The 20,026-nt window shown below is 47.7% G+C and overlaps 1 protein-coding gene across 1 annotated transcript in view; it reads right to left on the reverse strand.

Annotated features, from left to right (window-relative positions):
• Positions 1 to 20,026, reverse strand: part of RPIA (ribose 5-phosphate isomerase A) — a 121,819-nt gene that overhangs the window by 58,797 nt on the left and 42,996 nt on the right. Inside the window, exon 4 of the mRNA XM_086964591.1 lies at positions 8,792 to 8,851. Coding sequence (XP_086820717.1) covers positions 8,792 to 8,851 — 60 coding nt within the window. The remainder of the gene's footprint in view (positions 1 to 8,791; positions 8,852 to 20,026) is intronic.

The following is a 20,026-nucleotide window of genomic DNA, read 5'->3' on the forward strand; positions in this document are numbered from 1 at the left end:
TTGGGAAATAGATGTCTTACACTTCTCTGTGTTGGGCTTTAAGCTGCTCGCACACACTATAATTAATAGAGCACTTTGGGTTTTACATGGAGCCCTGTACACTTTTGGGGAACCCCTGGACTCTGTGCATGGTATAACCACCTAGTGGCATACCATATACAGAGCCAGCTTCCTACAGTCACTGAAGCCTTCGACTCCATTGAGAGGATGTATACGTTCACAATACTGAGTCGCATGGGTATGCTTGAGGCTTTCCTAAGATGGGTATGTGCGTCTGTTGTACACAGACCCTGTAAAAAGGGTGCATGTTAATGAACACACATTGGAGATACTACCTGTGCACAGAGATATGCGACAAAGCTGCCCCCTGTCCCCAGCCTTGGTTACAATCGCGCCCCTGAGCCCCTAGTGTGCATGCTCCATCAGAGACATGCAGACGCCACGCTTTCCCCGTACGCAGACAATATGGAGTCGCACATCCGTAACCAATAATCCAGGAATATACCTGCTTTGAATGGTACTTCGGCCTCAGTATACACTGGATGAATTCAGTTGTATTCCCCCTGACATCAAGTATGCAACCTCACTCACTGGACTTTCCTCTGGAATAGGGCACAGACTGTCAAATATTTGGGGATCTGGATCCATAGAGACTCAGATTTGGTGTTCTGTGAGAACTATGGGATGGCGGCGTTGAAGCTGGAGAAGTAGGTGGCTCGATGGTCATGAATGCTGCTATCGCTGGCAGATAGAGTGGCGATCCCGAAAATTACAGTGCTACCCAGGTTTCTATACCTCTTCACCAAAATCCCCATAGTGCTGCCACAACACTTCCTAAAAACGGTCAGGTCATTAACACGATCACACTAGCTTGGAAAGGGTATGCAGCCCGGATCAGCTGGGACACGCTAACACTTCCATTCACAGAAGAAGGATTTGGTGCACTGGACATATATATCTATATTACTTATGTGCCCAGGCACTATTTGCACATTAATCGGTATAGTCCTCACGTATACACAGGAAACGTATCAATGGAGGCTGACAACACACACCCCATTCCACTCAGCACCATTTTGCCACATCAATGCACAGATGAGCGCAGAGGGGAGAATAACACTATCCACTGCACAATGACGGCATGGAGAACACTTGGTGCGAAAACCAAGAAGCTTCCTTTGTATGCCCTGTAGTCTCTCTAGAAAACACCATTCGGCAATTTCGGACACTCATAAGGCTGGTGTGCTCAACATGTTTGATAAAGATGGGCAAAAGACATTAAAAGATATGAATCCAGCAAGACAGTTCATCTATTTGGCGGACATCCCACGCACTCAACACCAGACGCCATTACTGGCATCCACAAACTATCGCCTCATGGCTGCTATAAAGGAGCTGTATCCTACTTTACCAACAGTGTCCCCCTGCATTGGGAACGCTCCAAATTTTGGTTGCTAGCCCCATACGTAGGAATCTCATAACGGGATTACATAATGCAGCTCAAACAGGCTGGTCGCTCCCCACGCTGCTGCACGGCCCTGCCTGCATTGTTTTTGTCTAATCTTGTATATTTCCCCTGTGCCTAACTTGCTTTCTTGCCCAGACTTGTTCTTATTTCCCTGTGCCTGTACTTGCTTTCTTGCCCAGACTTGTTTTTATTCCCCTGTGCCTGTACTTGCTTTCTTGCCCAGACTTGTTTTTATTCCTCTGTGCCTGTACTTGTTTTCTTGCCTAATCTTGTTTTTCCTTCCTGTGCCCAGTTCTCCCGCGGCCCCCGCCCGTTTGTCACGCAGCTGCTTCCCTGTGGCCCGCCCACCTGCAATCCCATTCGCCACCTCGCTCCCGCCATCCAGCTGCTCCTTCCTCCCACATCCCCTCATATGGAAGACGCTACGCGGGCGCTCCGCTGGCGCACCTAAGGCAAGCGCGTCCATGCCTGGACCTTGCCCAGCGCCAGAACCCCTGGCCCCCGTGCCCCCCAACGCACCCGACCCAGACTCCGCTACGACGCCGACTCCCTCCCCGCTCTCAACACCGGCCGAGACCAACGCTGCAACCAGGCCGCCCCGAAACACACCCAAGGACCCTTCTCCTGCCACCGCTGCAGATTCACCTGCGACAGAACCATCAAACCACCAAGAACCAGACCCAACCGTCTCCGCTGCATACTCCTCAACACCCGCTCCGCACGCAAACACGCCATCGAGCTCTGGGACCTGCTCGACACCACAGGCCCGGATGTAGCCTTCCTGACTGAAACGTGGTGGAACGACTTCTCTGCACCAGACATCGCCGTGGCCATCCCAGACGGATACAAGATCACCCGCAGGGACCACGCCAACGGCATCGGAGGAGGAATAGCCATCGTCCACAAGTCCACCCTCAAGGTCACCACCCACACAGACGACTCCCTCAACACCGCCGAACACCTGCACTTCTGGATCCACACCGACCCCAACACCACCCTCACAGGAACTCATCTACAGACCCCCCCGGACCCCGGGCCCGCTTCAGCGACTCCATCGCCGACCTCGCCAGCACCCACGCACTCGCCTCCACTGACTACATCCTCCTCGGGGACCTGAACTTCCACCTCGAAAACAACAATGACGCCAACTCCTCCACGCTGATCGATAACCTCGTCAACCTCGGCCTCAGACAACTCGTCACCGCGCCCACCCACGCCGCCGGCCACATGCTGAACGCCATCTTCTCCACAAGCAACCACGTCACCTTCGACCACACGACCGAACCCCACTGGACCGACCACCGCTGCATTCACTTCACCTTCAAAAAACCAACCACGCACCATCACACCCAACAGCTGTCTCGCCGCTGCTGGAGCAAAGTCACCAAAGATCAGCTGTTAACCACCCTCTCCCAGAACCCACCCACCGACCCCACCAACCCAGACGCCGCAGCCCGCAACCTCAGACAGTGGATTAACGACTGTGCCAATACCCTCGCCCCACTGAAGAAACCCTCCAACAACCACGCCAGCAAGGGAGCCACCTGGTTCACCGCTGAGCTCCTGGCCTCCAAGCGAGCACGCCGGAAACTGGAGAAGAAATGGCTCCACGAACGAACATCGGACAACCACGCAGCACTCAAGGACGCCACCCGCAGACACCACCACCTCATCAAATCAGCCAAGAGATCCTCCTTCAAAGACCGCCTGGATAAAAACACACACGACAGCAAAGAGCTCTTCCGCATCGTAAAAGAACTCTCCAACCCCAGCGCCAACACCAACGACATCCCGCCCTCACAGGAACTGTGCGACTCACTGGCCATCTTCTTCCACCGCAAGATTGCCGACATCCACGAAAGCTTCAACACCACGACCGACCCGACCACGCCAGACTCCACCCCTCTCCCGAACACCAACAGCACCTACCGCCTGACCTCCTGGTCCAACGTCAGCGACGTCGAGACATGCAAGGTCATGAACTCCATCCACTCAGGATCACCGACAGACCTGTGCCCACACCACATATTCAACAAGGCAGACGCAGCCATCGCACCCCAACTACGGAAGATCATCAACATCTCCTTCGAAACAGCGACATTACCGGAAAGCTGAAGCACGCTGAAATCAACGCCTTCCTCAAAAAGCCCAAGGCGGACCCCAAGGACCTCAAGAACTTCCGACCCATCTCCCTGCTTCCGTTCCCGGCGACGGTCATCGAGAAAATCGTCAACATGCAACTGACCCACCACCTCGAAGACAACAACATCCTGAACCCGTCCCAATCCGGTTTCAGACGAAACCACAGCACCAACACAGCCCTCATCGCCGCTACAGACGACATCAGGCGCCAATTAGACAACGGCAAAACATCTACCCTCATCCTCCTGGACCTCTCGGCCGCCTTCAACGCGGTCTGCCATCGCACTCTAAAAACACGCCTCCAAGAAGCCGGTATCCAAGAGAAGGCCCTCGACTGGACCACATCCTTCCTCTCCGACAGATCCCAGAGCGTCCGCCTCCCACCTTTCTGATCCGATGCCACCAACATCATCTGCGGCGTCCCCAAGGGTTCCTCCCTCAGCCCGACGCTGTTCAACATCTACATGGCCCCCCTCGCACAAGTGGCCCGCCACCACAACCTCAACATCATCTCCTACGCCAACGACACTCAGCTCATCCTCTCCCTCACCAAGGACCCACGCACCGCCAAAACCAACATCCACGACGGAATGAAGGCCATCGCCGACTGGATGAGGAGCAGCCGCCTGAAACCGAACTCCGACAAGACGGAGGTCCTCATCCTCGGACCCAACCCCTCAGCCTGGGACGATTCCTGCTGGCCAACCACTCTGGGGACAGCACCGACACCCTCCGACCATGCACGCAATCTTGGATTCATCCTTGACTCCTCCCTCTCCATGTCTAAACAGGTCAACGCCGTCTCCTCCTCCTGCTACAACACCCTCCGCATGCTCCGCAGGATCTACAAGTGGATCCCGACCGAAACAAGAAGAATGGTGACACAGGCCCTCGTCGGCAGCAGGCTGGACTACGGCAACACACTCTACGCCGGAATCCCAGCCAAACACATACGACGACTACAGCGCATCCAAAATGCCTCAGCCCGACTTATCATCAACGTCCCCCGCCGCAGCCACATCACCCCCCACCTGAGAAACCTACACTGGCTCCCTGTCGACAAGAGGATCACCCACGCACACAAAACACTCCAAAACGCCGGACCAGCCTTCCTGAACAGCAGACTCAGCTTCCACACCCCGACCCGCCAGATCCGCTCCGCCAGCCTCGCCCTCGCCGCCGTCCCCCGTATCCAACGAACAACCTCAGGCAGCAGATCCTTCTCCTACCTCGCCGCCAAGGCCTGGAACACCCTTCCTACTCACCTACAGCAGACCGAAGACCTATTCGCCTTCAGAAGACTCCTCAAGACCTGGCTCTTCGAACAGTAGTGAAGCTCCCCCCCCCCCCCGCTCCCCAGCGCCTTGAGACCCTCACGGGTAAATAGCGCGCTCTACAAATAGATTGATTGATTGATTGATTGAAACAGATGGGTAAACGACCCAGAACCCAGCATTACCCAGATGGAACGACGCACTTGACAAGCCCCTGACAATAGAGGAATGGGGATTTTGTTGCACATTAACGGGAATGCTCACACCAAAATCCAACTTACACATAATTCATTTTAAATACTTACAACAAATGTATCACACCCTATTAGACCGTTTGGATATGGATTGCGAGGAAGTACAAATTGGTCACCGAGTGGGGCACTAGACGCAGACTTTATGCATTTACCCTGGCTGTGCGCCACAGTCGGGCAGTACTGGATACAGGTAGTGGCAGACTCATCAGCTATGGTTATGGAGCCAAATGGGTTTGCTTGGACTTGTCAAACGGATACAACCCACACATCATAAATGTGTGGCAGTAGCACTGCTGCTAGCTAAACGTAGAGTGGCTATGCACTGGGGCGAGAGATCAGCACATAAACCCAAACAGTGGCTACTGGACATGTCCTATTGGAATGAACAATTGGAAATATTTGCTGAGGAACGGCCAATGCCCTCACGCCCAAAAGATTTTTGGAGCCAACTTACGTCCACTTTGCTGAATACTCCAGATGTGAACAAAAGAACTGTGTGGTATGAGAGGTGTTGTCAGGTGGCGACTGGGTTGGAATGCTTTTTCTGGCACTTTGGTTGATGTAACACAAATGTAACAACTGCAATATGTTTTGCTACAAGCGGTAATTGATGGCATACTGTTTGTATCTGATTTTATATGATGAAAACCTTAATTAAAAAATAAAAAATACATCGTATTATTGATGTTGTCTTTTTTGGGGCATTAGGTAGGTCTTCAATTCTTCACCTCATTTTCCGTTCTGCTTAAACTGTAAGTCAAAGGTACTGTAAATGTAAAGCAGACTGAAAAGAACAGTTTGAGCAATAGCGCAGCGGTTAGCTCTGGGTACAACGTGTTTTCGGAGAGATAAACTATAAGAAGCCTTTGTGGTGTATATTTGCTAGAGCTATGCATCAAGGTCTGGATGTTTGAGATGCAGAATGCTTTCTTCGGGTTAGTTATTTTAAGAAAGTGGCGGCAAGGCATTTTGGACGATTGATAAGATAGAAAGAAAGTATAAATATCCAGACATCCTAGGACACAAAGGTTGTGACCATAGGTGCATAAATACATTCAGCATGAGTGCAAAGGTAAAGAATATATCAGTATTTTTAGAGTTAGAACTTATCTGAAGAGAAATGAAGGACTCTACATCATTTGGGGTGATGGGGATATGTGATAATACAAGGTCATGTACATCAAGTGGGGGTTTACAAGTTTAAACTACACAGAAACATTACCGTTCACATGCACAGATTGCATTGCCCAAATTTGTATATTTGGGCACATGGAGATCAAGTGATCTACCCAAGATCAAACTGTTTCTTAGCCCGGAGTCCACATCACCCGGCTGTCACGAAACCTGGATTTAGACTTGTAAATAGATTTATTTCTATGGTTGTTTGTGTTCCCAGAATGGGATACCTACCTAAGAAGATCTTCTGGTCTCCCAAGATCCCCCAAGTTTGTAGGAATTCCCACCGTGGATACAGTTTAATATTTACTAGTGTCAATGCTAAGGTAACGTCCCTATCTAGGGGGGCAATATATCCCATAACTGGTGATGGGGGTTTTCCTTGGGGGAACATAATTTCCCTAGAGTTAAAGGGCAAATGTATGTGTGGTATATGTTAGCATACGTAAACTTACAACTATTCCCTTTAGTACCTGATGCTAATAGTATTTTTAAGGACAGCAGTTCCCCAAAGAGAATTAAAGCACCAAGCCTATTGTGTGTGAATACTTACACATACGCTTTCTATAAGAGCAAGAACGTCATGCCTGGATTTTCTAAAACGACTTTGAAATTCACTCTAAATAGAGGTAAAACCCTACAGGAGTAAATCAAAGTCCAACTCTTTTGTGTATGGGATTCCAGTGATTAATTAGTGGTAAGTAATACAGATGGCTAGATTTAAGAAAAAAACAGATTTACAGTTTGCTTAATGTGTACACCCTTTGAATGTTTAGTCCATTGATGTATCGACAATGCATTATTTTATGCAGCGTACACACCATCCACTGTATTACACAATACAAGAAGAGTTTATGGTTCGCATCTTAATTTGCAAAACCTTCAACAGGGAAGTGCCATGCTGGAAGAATATCATTTCCTTTGCAGTGAACAAGAGATCACAAGCCACAATACCTTTCAACACAATTGCGTGTTTTTGTTCTACTAAAAAGTACAGTCAAGACTTTGCTACATACACAAACAAATTTGAGATTTTAGCATCACATGTAAGGAGTGACTTAGTCTAGTAATTAACACCTAGAAGCACAGTCAGCCATGCTGCCATGTTCTGATGCTGGACATGGTAAGACTCGCTTGTGAGATCGCACAGGTAGGAGGTAGGACTGTGAAGCGCCTAAAGCCTATGGATGAAAACTAGATAATAATACATTTTACCACATGGTGGTCTGCTGTATGACATACAAATTAAGCTTGTGTGGGCTCATTTGCACACCTCAAGACACCAGAATGGCACAAAAAAGCCTACTGTTTCCAGAGCTTCACCGAGAAAAGCCAACCTCCACCACCACCAACCAACATTTGTGTCAAATTGTTGAAGGATAATACGCACAAACTAAACAAAGTAAAAACTATTCTAAAATAGTGCAACACGAATAACAATGGCCTAACTATTTTCCTTAGTGTAGGCAGTTTTTAGCTGTTGTGAAACTTGCCTTAGTTTAAAAAAAAATAAGGTCCATGACGTGTGTGAAATCTGTTGTGTTGGTATATTTCTGTGCGGTGGTTGTTGAGGGGCAGCCATTAGCGGCATTCGGCACTTGCTAAAATTTCTCCACCAGCACAAAGGTGCACACATGTAAGGGTTCACACTCCAGCCCTGCTTGGGTGCAGCCATGAACCAATCTCTGAGCAGAAGAGCAGACAAGGGCTCTGTTGATAATGTGAATAAACACTCTTGACCCAATAACATGATCAGAAAATGCCATTAAAAGTCTATACACAGACAAGGACCCCTCAATGCAAGCCCATTTTATATTACGGTTTGTTTGCGTGCATGTGACCATGAGTGGGATGATAAAGGAGAGCACAGAATTTAACCAGTTGTAACGACTTCTGTTTGAAAAAAGATGCTGGGACACTGTGATGAAATATGAATGCAGCACTAACTGGTAAGAGAATTAATTGACTTTAGAAACATCACGACATGGTAAGCGTGCTGTATAAACACTGTGGGAGTAAAAAACAGATGTTAGGCTTTTGGCATAACATGGGGGTATTAGTTAATGCACAAAAGGCAATTTAATAGTAGCGAGAATTTCACTATAGAGATGTGCGGAGTAAATGTCTCCACCAGCACAAAGGTGCACACATGTAAGGGTTCACACTCCAGCCCTGCTTGGGTGCAGCCATGAACCAATCCTCTGAGCACCAGAACAGAAAAGGGCTCTGTTGATAATGTGAATGAACACTCTTGACCAATAACCTGATCAGAAAATACCATTAAAAGTCTATACACAGACAAGGACCCCTCAATGCAAGCCCATTTTATATTTTGTTCTACAATAAAGATGAAGCGCAACAAACCATTGGACTTCATCTGCATCTGTCAAAGAGGATAATGTTTCAGGAAGGGACTAACCGAAGTTACAAAATCTTTTTCCTAAACTAAGTACTGAAGAAATGTTTCACCCTCTTACCTCTGGATGTCTGTCCAGGTCACTTAAAATTAATCCATTCTGTAAAATCAGCTGACGTGCCTAAAAGTAAAAATTGAACAATCAGGCTGAAAAGGTACATCAACTTTTTACTAGTAATTAACTATGCTACACATTATTTAAATGGCTTGGTAAAGTTAGGAATGTTGTGAAACTAGCGCCACTTCACAAGTTAACAAAGAATTAAAAGTGTTCCCATGATCATTGGTACAAACATTTTCATTTCAGAGTGCTTACTTAAATAGCAGCTAAGGCTAAACATATTTCCAACGAGGTAGAAACATGTCTTTCTTATGAAGCGCTTAAAAGAGATGCATCTTATTCCATGGCACTGGCATCTGAAAGTAACACTGGGAACACGTTACTTACCTGAGAAGGGTGTTTTGTAGCTTGCCCCATCATGGACTTCCATGCTGAGGCAAGTAAATACCTTTTTTTAGACTAACTCGCAAGCACAGTTTAGAAACTCACACGTATATGACAACAAACTGAAGATCCAGTCTCTACTCCTACTTTACAATGAGAATAGACCTTTTCTCAGTTCAAGGTTCGAGAGCTTAAACAAATGTGATAGCACTACTGGTGAATGCAGTCTAATATATTCCTCATCAGAGCAAGGACATTGGAAGTCTCTCAGGCAGCTGTAGCTCAAAATTAAATGTGTGCATTGGAAACAGGCACCGGGGAGCACCAGTATGTCTGTGTTCGATAATGCACCGCTGGGCTGATGTGAGCGCTCCAGAATGTTCCAAGAGCAGATCTTTGGACAAGCGTTCATCACTGGCAGGTCTTGTGCCCACCTGCAGTCAGAGTATCAGACCTCAAAGATACAAGAGCTGAGAAGACATGTGCCAAGCAGGTGTGATCAGCGTCCGGAGGGCCCTAGGGCCATGGGAAGCTCATTGGACACTGTACTTCAAGGTCAAGGGGGGTGCACAGCTATTGGATCAGCAGGTAGAACCCAAGACGGTCTCTAACAAAGTGTCAGGGACAATGCAACCTTCAGACAGATGTGCCGGGCAGGAAGGATTGTGCCCCATGCAATGAAGAGACGAGAGGCAACAGGTTCTAAGCCTGGAGGTCACACCAGAAGGAACACACCAGAAAGATTGGTTGCACCCGGAGGTCTTCCCTCCTGCCTCACTCTTAGTCCAGTATCTTTCTTTCACAAGCAAGTACTGGAGAGGCAGTCTCCAGAGTGGATGGGATACACTGTGGTGGACTTGAAAGGACAGCACAATTAATCGTGAGCAGCTTTTCATCTTAGGTAGGAGGACGAGTGTCTGTAAATTAGAGGCTGTTGCTGTGGATTTCTTAAATATGAGCAATGCCCATGAAGTCTTCTGCCTTTGTTCAAGTGCTGCTGCTTGCAGGCCTCCGGCTCACCTGTTTAATCACGTCCCAACTGGAGTAAATGATGCTCACCCTTTCACGGAAGAGTGTGTGGATTCAGACTAGACACACAATGGCCTAAGCCGATACAGCTTTTATAAGAAGCAGTGCTTAACTTGCGCCAGATAATGCAGGTCGTGGACACCAACACCCATTTGTGGGGACCACCACCTCATTTTCATCACCCACATTCACACAGCAAGAGAGAGAAGGGCAGAAAAAGGGAACTAGAGAAGATGAAAAAGAAAAGAAAACAAAGATGTAGAGTGAAAGCAGAGATGAAACAGAAGTTGCAAGCGTGTGATGGGCAGGAAGTGTCTGGTGGTGGAAGAAAGAATGATTCAAGACTAGGGAGACTTGGGATTTGGCAACCCCAGCATTCAGCAGTGGGCTCCTAAGAAAATCTTTGGTCCCTGCAATCTTTATGATTTATAATTTCAGCAAAAGCAAGGAGGGAAGAGGTAGGGGAATGAGGCGTCCAGGAATATGTTTGACACCATCTCTTGGGATACAATAAGTGGATCGTTCCTGGGTAGTAAACCATGACGTTGTTTTGCATTTTACTTGGACACCAAGTTACTCTGACTGGTTACAAGTTTAAGGGAGTGTAGAGGACTAGCAATTCAGAATGACAAAAGGAATCATACCGAATGACATCAATGTTGTCAATGCTTTACTTTAGGCGTAATATATCTATATTTTTGTTAACATTGGCCCTAAGGCGAAAGTTATCCTTCAGGACTTAGCTCAGGCTTAATTGAGAATCTACAGCAGCGCCCAGGCCTCCGAATGTTAGCAGAGGCTAAACTCTCACTCATGTATCTAAAAAGTGGGCAAAAGATGCAGATGTAGAGACTTGAGACCCAAGTCTGTGTTTGGTGTACCAACTTGGTACAAATAAGATGAATAAAAGGTGTAGCCTCTAAAAAAGTCTTAATTAAAGATGGCACCCCAAAATGTAGAGGCAACAAACTTGAACAAAAAAAAAAAGATACCTCCCACCAAAATTCTTAAAATAGTCTGATATTTGGGGGCATGGCAGGACTCAGGTTCTAGTGAGCTTGTGGCCAGTCATCAGTATCCAGAACAATGTCCTTTCAAAGGCCCAGTTAAGGACCCAACAAGTTATTTTACATTTAGAAAGGAACACACGAAAACAATAGGACATCTCCCACTAAGATGTCCCAAGTGACATTTAAACTTTAGAGGCAATTTTCACATGATCTGAACCCTTCTGGATGCAGTCAGGAATTTCTCGTGGCCACGGCACCGATAAGCTCAATGGCATGTCGTATTGTATTACATAACTAGCAAGGCCACACCCAGGGCTTTAGGTGGGCCAGGTCTTGGCAGTGCTCAGCACCGGCAGTTCTAAAAAGCAAGTGCTGAGACAGGTCCCTATGGGGCTCTCCATTTTTGTCCTCAACCCCCGGATGAAAAAAAATATATAACTTAACTGCAACAGTACCACTCTACCCTGCCTTCAATGTAACTTCAAAGGGACTCGTTATAGTTATTTCACAGACTCACCATTTCAGAACTGAAACATTTTCAATATGCTATACAACAAAGCCATAATTGTTGCTTATTTATCTTATGCAATTAACAAGCATTTACAAATCCAATACTACTGGCTTGTTTTAGGTGCATTGTTACTTTTTAGGTCTCGCAGAGAGACCTATTGCAACCAAACCACAAAACTGACTTTTTACGATGAGGATTTCCAACAGTTCACGTGAATCACGTGACCACAAGCTCCTCGTGCACGAGCTCGCATTCGATCATCAAAGGCAGCCCAGCCTCCCTCACACAAGCTTCTCCCAGCAGGCCGTCCACCCCCCCTTCCTCTCCATATGGTCGCTCGAGTTGCAGGCAGCCCACCCCCTCCAGCGCCTGCCTTCCGTGACTCGCATTCCATCATCAAAGGCAGCGAGAGCTTCAAAGGCAGCGAGAGCTTCAAAGGCATCAGATTACCCGCCCACTGCTTCACACTTGACTTGTTTTACTTGTTACAGTAGCATTGATGTGACTGGTTTCCCATGGCGTCTGGTTCGCCCCCTCGCTTCTCGTTCTGTTGGCTGAGGTCTTCCCGCCTGTACAGGAAGCCGTGCCGGCTCTGCTTGTTTTTTTTTTTATCCATTTCACGGCAAAGCGCTGACGTCTTGCAGACCCATATTTGCGTACAGTCAGCCAGCCGTCAGCTGCCCCATGAGCAGAGACTCGAACGACGGGACAGCACGCACATACACCCACAAATGCACGCACCTCCTGAACCCTGGCTCGGGGTCAGAGGAGTTCTTTGTTTGTTGCAAGGTTTAGGAATCCTTCCCCTACCGGATTTCTGTGCCCCCACGACAATTTTTTTTATAACCGTACATGGGTCACTGCTCTCTCCTCCGTGGCCACTTACGTTGATGGGAGTGACTGATCCACGATCACGTGCCTTTGCTGTTGGGAGTGTTCAGTGACCCAAAATGCACTTTTGATGCTTGAGGGTATCTTTGCAAAGCTCCCGGGGTGGTGGTGTCTGAACTCGGCACTGCTCGATGTTACTTTACACAACATGATTGTTCCAGACCTGTCACAGCCGGACATTTCTTTGCCCTGGGTTGATTGCAGCGGATCTGAGACTGACTGCCTGACAGCTCCTTCTGATTTCTCCGTAACTAACACTGGCTGGCATTTCTCAGTACATCTGCCGATTTAGCCATCTCTCACTGTCTTCCGGAACAAGTCAGGGGTAGGATCCATGTATTGTTTAATGTCCCCCAAAATACGATCTCCCTGTCTGGGTTTCTAAGCAAATCTTTCCCTGAACGACTTCCAGTTATCTGCTGGAGAAAGTGGTCCCGCCCCTCGCTTCTATGCTCCTCCCCTCCCCCACACACATTACCAGCAGCACAAACGTATGCGCACACAGTACGACAAACGCACCAGCAGCAATTTACTCACTCACCCATCACCACACCCAAGTATGCAAACACACCCACTGGTTAATTAACACACAAAGCGCAATACTAGCAGAAGAGTACTTCACCATAGACAGAAACTCCACTACACACGCATCTTACACACGCACATACAGCAAATACACATCACTTAGACCATAAGCACCAACACGCTTGGAATAAAACACATTAGCACTAGACTTACCAGCACAATGCACACAACGAGAGAAAACATACACTAGTCACCCCACCAGGGCAGTGTATCAACATCAGCAACCCATACGCACAAGCACACACCATTACTATGCGCGCTGCAAACACCGCTTGCACACACAAGACACACATTCTGTCATAACGCACACATCATGAGTACATAAAAGAAAACATGCCCACAGCATACACTGCGAACGCAAACCTAAGACCCTGCACACAAAAAACACCACCACCCCACGCACATATATGACCAATTAAATGCACACAGCAGTCGCGTGTATCACCCAGGCGCACGCATGCACAGCAGAGAAAACGCATCAACAAAGCGCACATATTACATACGAATGCAGCACTCCAGCAACAACACACACCATACATAAGGAAATGCACACAAAGCACATCGCCATCACACAGGCGAACCCAGATGCATATCCTAACAGCACCTCATGCACAGCGTCACATATCACCGGCACCACACACACACACAATGTTTATTATCCCAGCCTGACATGACATTTATAAGGACAGCTGCAGAACTGGTATTTTTTCATGTATGTTGTATTTATTGAAAAGACAGGGAACACAAACACATCTCCTGCCTCAATCCCAAAACAAAGGGGGAGGAAAAAGTGTTCCAGATGTGCCATTCTGCATATTCCCAGCCCAAACCACGATTTTGTACCACGCTTTAATTTTCACAAATTGTGCTTTTAAAGGGTTGCGATATTTCACAGTGGAGTCTAGCACTAAGTAACCATGGTTTCTGAAAAATGTGGCTCTGAGCTCATGACAATCTTGCTACACACAGGGTAACATGCACAGACTCAACAACCAGGTCAAGAATGTCGTCGTCCTTAAAGACAGTGGAGAGAGATCTCCCAAACTCATTTGGTCTGCACATTAGTACTACTGTGTACATCGGATTTCGGATGTATGTGTACAAGATTTCGTATTCATGTGTACATCAGATTTCGCATGATTGTGATTTCGTATGAATGTGTTCAGTAGGAACAATGTAGGCTGCACAAGAGGCTCGTCCCCTGCACGGTGTGGTTCCCCACCTAGTGGAGTGACCCCCAGCACGGTGCTGTCCACATTAGATGCTTGGGGGGCTGGTGGGGTTCACATCTACATTCTTGACACTAGAGCGGTGCCCTCAAACAGTAGCCAGGCCTCCTTCACGGTCCCCACAGGAGCCCAGAGGCCACAGCCAGGACGGTCTGATTTCCCTCAGACCAGTAGACATGGCCTCATCTGCTCGTTCAAGTCCAACCTCTAACCTCACCAAAGGGCCAGAAGAAAGTCTGTGCAGAGGCATTCTCCCCTCACTGAAGGGGAGTTTATCATTAAAGGAAGGTGCCCCTACTTTCCGCTAGTGCCCTCAAAGAAGAATTAATACGGTCCTGGGCATGGAGCCAGACAGTTACGTCTATTTGGCTTAAACTTTGAGAGAGAACTCTGTGCACCAGCCCTGGTTCTTTCTTTTCTTCTTTCATTCTCTCTATTTTTTCTCCTTTTCTCTGCATCGTTCTTCCTTTCTAATTCTCTTTTCTTTCTTTCTAAATATTATTTTCCTTTGTTCTTTCATTCTCTCTTTTTCGTTCCCATTTTTTCTCCATACTCCATTTACTTTACCTTCATATCCCCTATTTCTTCCTTCTCTACTTTCTTTCTTTTGTCCTACTTCTTTCTGCCTCTATTCCCTTCTTTCCCACCCTTTTCTCTGCGTTCCCTCCTTTCTTTCAGCCTTATCATCTTTCCCTGTCTTGATCTTTCCTCCCTTCTTATTTTTTTCTCTTTATTTCTATTTATTTTTGTGTACGTTTCTCCATGTAGCTCCTTTTTTTCCCATTTTATTTTAACGTCTTCTCTCTTTGCCTTTGTACCTCTCATTTTCTTCTTGCCTTACTCTCCATCCTTTTCTTGTTGTCTTTTTTTCTCTTGCCTTCTTTCCTCTTTCTCCATTCTGATGTTCTTATTTGTCTCTTTATGCCTTTCTCTGTCATTCTATTTTCTTCTTCTCCTTTCATTCATTTCACTGTTTCGTTTTTTCTTCCTTTCATTTTCTTCTCATGTATCTTTTTCCTTCACCGCCTTTCTTTTGCTTCTTTCTTATCTATTTATCCTCATTTATTTCTTCTATTTTCATATCCTATCTTTCTCTGCCTTATTTTTCTTTCTCTCTTACATGTTTTCTGCACTCTGTCATCCTTCCCTCTCTGTCTCTCCTCTTCTAATTTTTCTCTCACATTCTCCATCTCTATGTATTTCTCGTTCTTTCTCACTTTTGCTGTCTTAGAGCAAAGGGGCAAAAACTGATCCTCAGGGACCACAAATGTACACTTTTTGCAGTACAGCTCATGTGTCATCAATGCTGTGTACTGCTTGTATCAGGAATAGGGTACTCTAGGGGCAGTACCCTACGCCCAAACTCTATCGGCCTCCCTCTATCTATCTATCGCCCTCACTCTATCTACTGCACTAACTCTCTATCGCATCACCACAGCATCACTCGGCACCACCACAGAATCACTCAGGGGCACCACAGCATCACTCAGGGGCACCACAACATCACTCTGCGCCACCACAGCATAAATCTGTGCAACCATTCAACAACAACTAGTTCAAATATGTTCTCTCAATGTTTCAAGCTTTATTACAAATGTCACAAAAAGATGTTAATATTTCACTTCTGTTCTTGGATTTTCGTCACAATAAAATATACTGAACATAATCTTCACAAAAGTTATTTACAAAAGTTTAAGCTATTGCCATTATAAATCACAATAACTTTTATTTTAGTATTAATTATTAAAAAAAAGAAATTGGTAATTGTAATATCAATACATCTAAGTCACGTAAATACAACACATATTGCATTACAAATGCTATAGGTGTCACATTTGCGTAAGTTAAAACTATTGGCATTGTAAATGAAAAAGCTATTAATTTCGCAATTTTCAAAACCAACACATAAATAAAATATTTGTCATTTACAAGACCAATAGCTCAAACTTTCCTAATGCGAGACCTATTGCATTGCAAATGCTTGTTGTATTATATATCTGGATGTAATGACAGAAGTAGCAAAATACCAGTGGGCAGCACACTAAGAACAGATTTTCGCCGTACGTGTTTTTAAGCCACGCCCTTAATTACATCGGCCACGACCTTTTGAGAGACCCCCTCCCCGGTTTTTTCATCCCACTTAAAGCCTTGGCCTCACCAAACTTATTTGGGCTGCTTCCACAGTGCATGGGGCTCTAGCTACTGCCACGGAGATTTCCTCTCACCATACTTCCAGCGCACTATTACCACCAACAGCGCTTGCCCAGGGGCACACTTGTGGCACAGACCATTTGTTTCCAAGTCAGAAGGCTGGCTGGTTAGCTGTAACGGACGGTGGACTGGCGAGGAGGATGATGGGGAATAGCTGGAGCAGACGAGGCTAGTAGACAGGAATGATGGAGAGACTGGGGTGAACACAGAGTCGGATTGGTAAGGCGGGCACTCGGGCACTGGTCAAGGGGCCAGTATCCAAGTTCCAGCTGTGGGCTGCATTATTGGGCAGCCTGGTGGTCGATTTGGGCAGTGTCTGTGCTGTTCGGAAGCGGCCCACTGGGTGCTGGAGTGGCCTTTTTAGAGGCAGATGGGCCTCTATTACCTTCCTTTTATCATCGGGCGGAGAGGTCACTCCCTTTCTCTCGCTGGGCCGGCCAATTAATGTATGCAGATTGGTTGGGGGCAGGAGGCCTGAGCAGAAGTGGCCTCACTTGTATTCACGTGTAGTTCACCGGTGTGAAGTAATCCGTGCATTTTTTTAATCTAAATCAAGTTAAAAAAAACATTCCTCTGTCAGAGACATGCACCCCCTTCCTTTAATAAAACTTTGGTGAAGCAATGTTTTGCGTTAAGGCAATCTGCAAATGTAGGGCACTTTTTTTTTTTTTGCGTGCCCGGGACAATTTTTGATCCGAATCTAACACTGGGTAAACAAATAATGGAGCTCACCAAGCTATCCGCAGCAGCAGGAGCACGCCAGCATTCTATGTCAGTCCACGGAGGCTCAGATTATGCTTCTCTTTACTTTACTGACATAAACAGCAGCCAATAAAAACTTTAAACTGGCATGACCCCGGAAGGACAACCCCCTCCAACAGTCTGCACCAATCAGTCTCAAGTCCCTTGTATAACTGTCCATGCACATAATACGACCTCCTCTTTCTTTGCTGCTGCAGCAGCGAGTTAAGTGCCCTTCTATTTTACTTCTTTCTTGGGGGTAATGTGTGTAAGGGCGGTGGTTGTAGACGGCGCACGCGCGCGTCAGTGATGATATGTGCTGAGCGGACCTCCGCTCGTGGTTGAGGTGTTTTGATGACTTTGTGATTATTGCCTTTTTTCAAATTTTATTGTTTATTGGCCCGCGCGGGCGTTTTCGGTTTTCAGCGCGTAGCGCGACCGGCGGTGTACCGGTAGGGGGCGGTGGAGCAGGAGGAGGCAGACGCGAGACGCTCGCGCGCAGGAGGCAGTCGAGCCCGGCCCCCACACGCACTGCGCATGCGCGAGGAGCCGACTTTCGTTTTTCACTTTACCGGCTCCTCACGCATCGCGCTTTCAGACTGCATCAATCCTGGCCTCAGTAGAACGCTAAACGGAGCGCATCCGCATTAGAGCTCTGCTCTAGGGGAGCTTACAGTGTGCAAAATAGGGGTCTCCTTCCACCTAATATTCAGCCTCATTGCCTGTAGTGATTTTGGTTGTTTGAGTTTGCGTGTGTGTTGGAGGCTCCCCTGGGCTACTCCCCCCCCTTGAAGCTCCTCCACACCTCCCTGCTTCAGAGCTATGGCGTACTACGCCGAGGAGGATATCCAGTGGGCAGAATATGATGAATATGTAGACTATGAGCCACAAGAAGAGCATTTGGAGGAGAATTTGGTAGAGGCCCTGGATTCCCACGGCCAAGGGTCAGTGAAGACTGCACTAGTCCAGGCTCTTAAGCCTTTTGCTAAGCCCCTTAAAAATTACGGAAAGGGAAAGTTCAAATCTGCCGGGAAGGGCGGTACCTCTTCTCAGTCCTCGGCCCAGGTGTTGGCCTGAATGGCCAGGAATGTCCTGAGGGACCATGGCTCAATGGCGAATGACACGTCTGGGGACTCTTCCCCGACTCCGTCGGATTCATCTGATTCGGAGGTGGAATCAGTGGCCCCCTGCAAGAGATCTAGAAAGGTGAAGCACACCCGAAAGGCGGACGATGGTCAGGTACCCAGGAATCTTTAACCCAAACAATATTGTGCACCCTCGGTCCACTGAGTGGATACCGTGCCCTGAGGTGGCACAATATGTGAGCAACAACCTGCGTCAGGGTTTCGATAATGGAGTGAGGGCCACGTTGCGCTCCGGATGCCCCAGGCCGGCCTTGACAGGGAAGGTGGCTGACACTCCGGATTTAGATCCCACAATGGCGGCGTTTATGCGCAAGTTTGCGAAGGATCAGAGGAAAGGGGCTGGATGGAGCATGGAGAGGTGTCCAAGTCAAAATGTTGGATGTCACCGGTCCCCTAACGAAGATTCTGGACGCGGCAGTGATAGCCAAAGATAGGAATGTGCCGCTGGATGGGTCGGATGTTCTGGAATGGGCACAGCGTGCCATGTGCTTTAGGTAATGCGAATGTGGCCGTGTCTACAGAGCGGAGGCGCTCTTTTCTTATGAGACTTGACTCCCAGCTGGCGGAGATAGCCCCTTCCGAACCTGGTGTCCTAGCTATTGGTATGCTATTCGGAGACATATTTGTCAGGGAGATGGGCAAATATGTTGCCACCTTCTCCGCATTGGACAAGGCCCAGTCCAACATCGAGAGGGTTCTCCATGGTGGTGTTTTTGATAGGGCCGGCCGCCCAAGAGGTCGAGGGTCCGGCCGAGGTTATGCGCAGACCTCACGTGGAGCAGAGCAGAGAGGCAGAGGTAATCAACACCCCAACTTCTTCCCCTCCCGTGATAGAGGAGGTCGTGGCAAGGGGCAAAGAGGAGATTATCGTGGACAACTGGCGAACTCAGGAGACTACTCCTATTCAGGTACGACTTCTATGCCCATCAGAGCATATGGTGGGGGGCAGACTGTCACCTTTTCTCCACAGGTGGCGCCAGCTCACGAACGACCCTTGGGTGTTGCAAACGGTACAGGGTTTCCACATAGAATTTAATGCCTCCCCGATGCAGCGGCGGAGACCAGGTCCACTGTGTTTTTTCCCGAACAGAGCAGAGTTGCATCGGCGCAGAGATATGCTCCTTGATCCAGAAGGGAGCGTTTGTGGAATCCTCCCCACACGAGCTAGGCTTCGTCAGCACCGTCTTTGTGGTCCCGAAGAAGGACCAAGGGTATCGACTGGTGTTGAATCTCAAGGAGTTCAATGGCTGGGTCGTTTATCGACACTTCCAAATGGAAGGGGATACACTTCCTGAGAGATATACTATTGGAGCAGGATTGGATGGCGCGTCTGGATTTTAAGGACGCCTATTTAGCAGTGGCCATCTATCCTCCACACAGGCGGTTCCTGCAGTTTCAATGGCGCGATCGGTGGTTCGACTTTTCCGCCATGCCCTTTGGACTGTCGTCCGCCCCATGGTGTTTCACCAAGCTGATGAAACCCATCGTGCAGAGGTTGA

Source organism: Lissotriton vulgaris, chromosome 3_2 (genome assembly GCF_964263255.1).
Source record: "Lissotriton vulgaris chromosome 3_2, aLisVul1.2, whole genome shotgun sequence".
Taxonomy (NCBI): Eukaryota; Metazoa; Chordata; class Amphibia; order Caudata; family Salamandridae; genus Lissotriton; species Lissotriton vulgaris.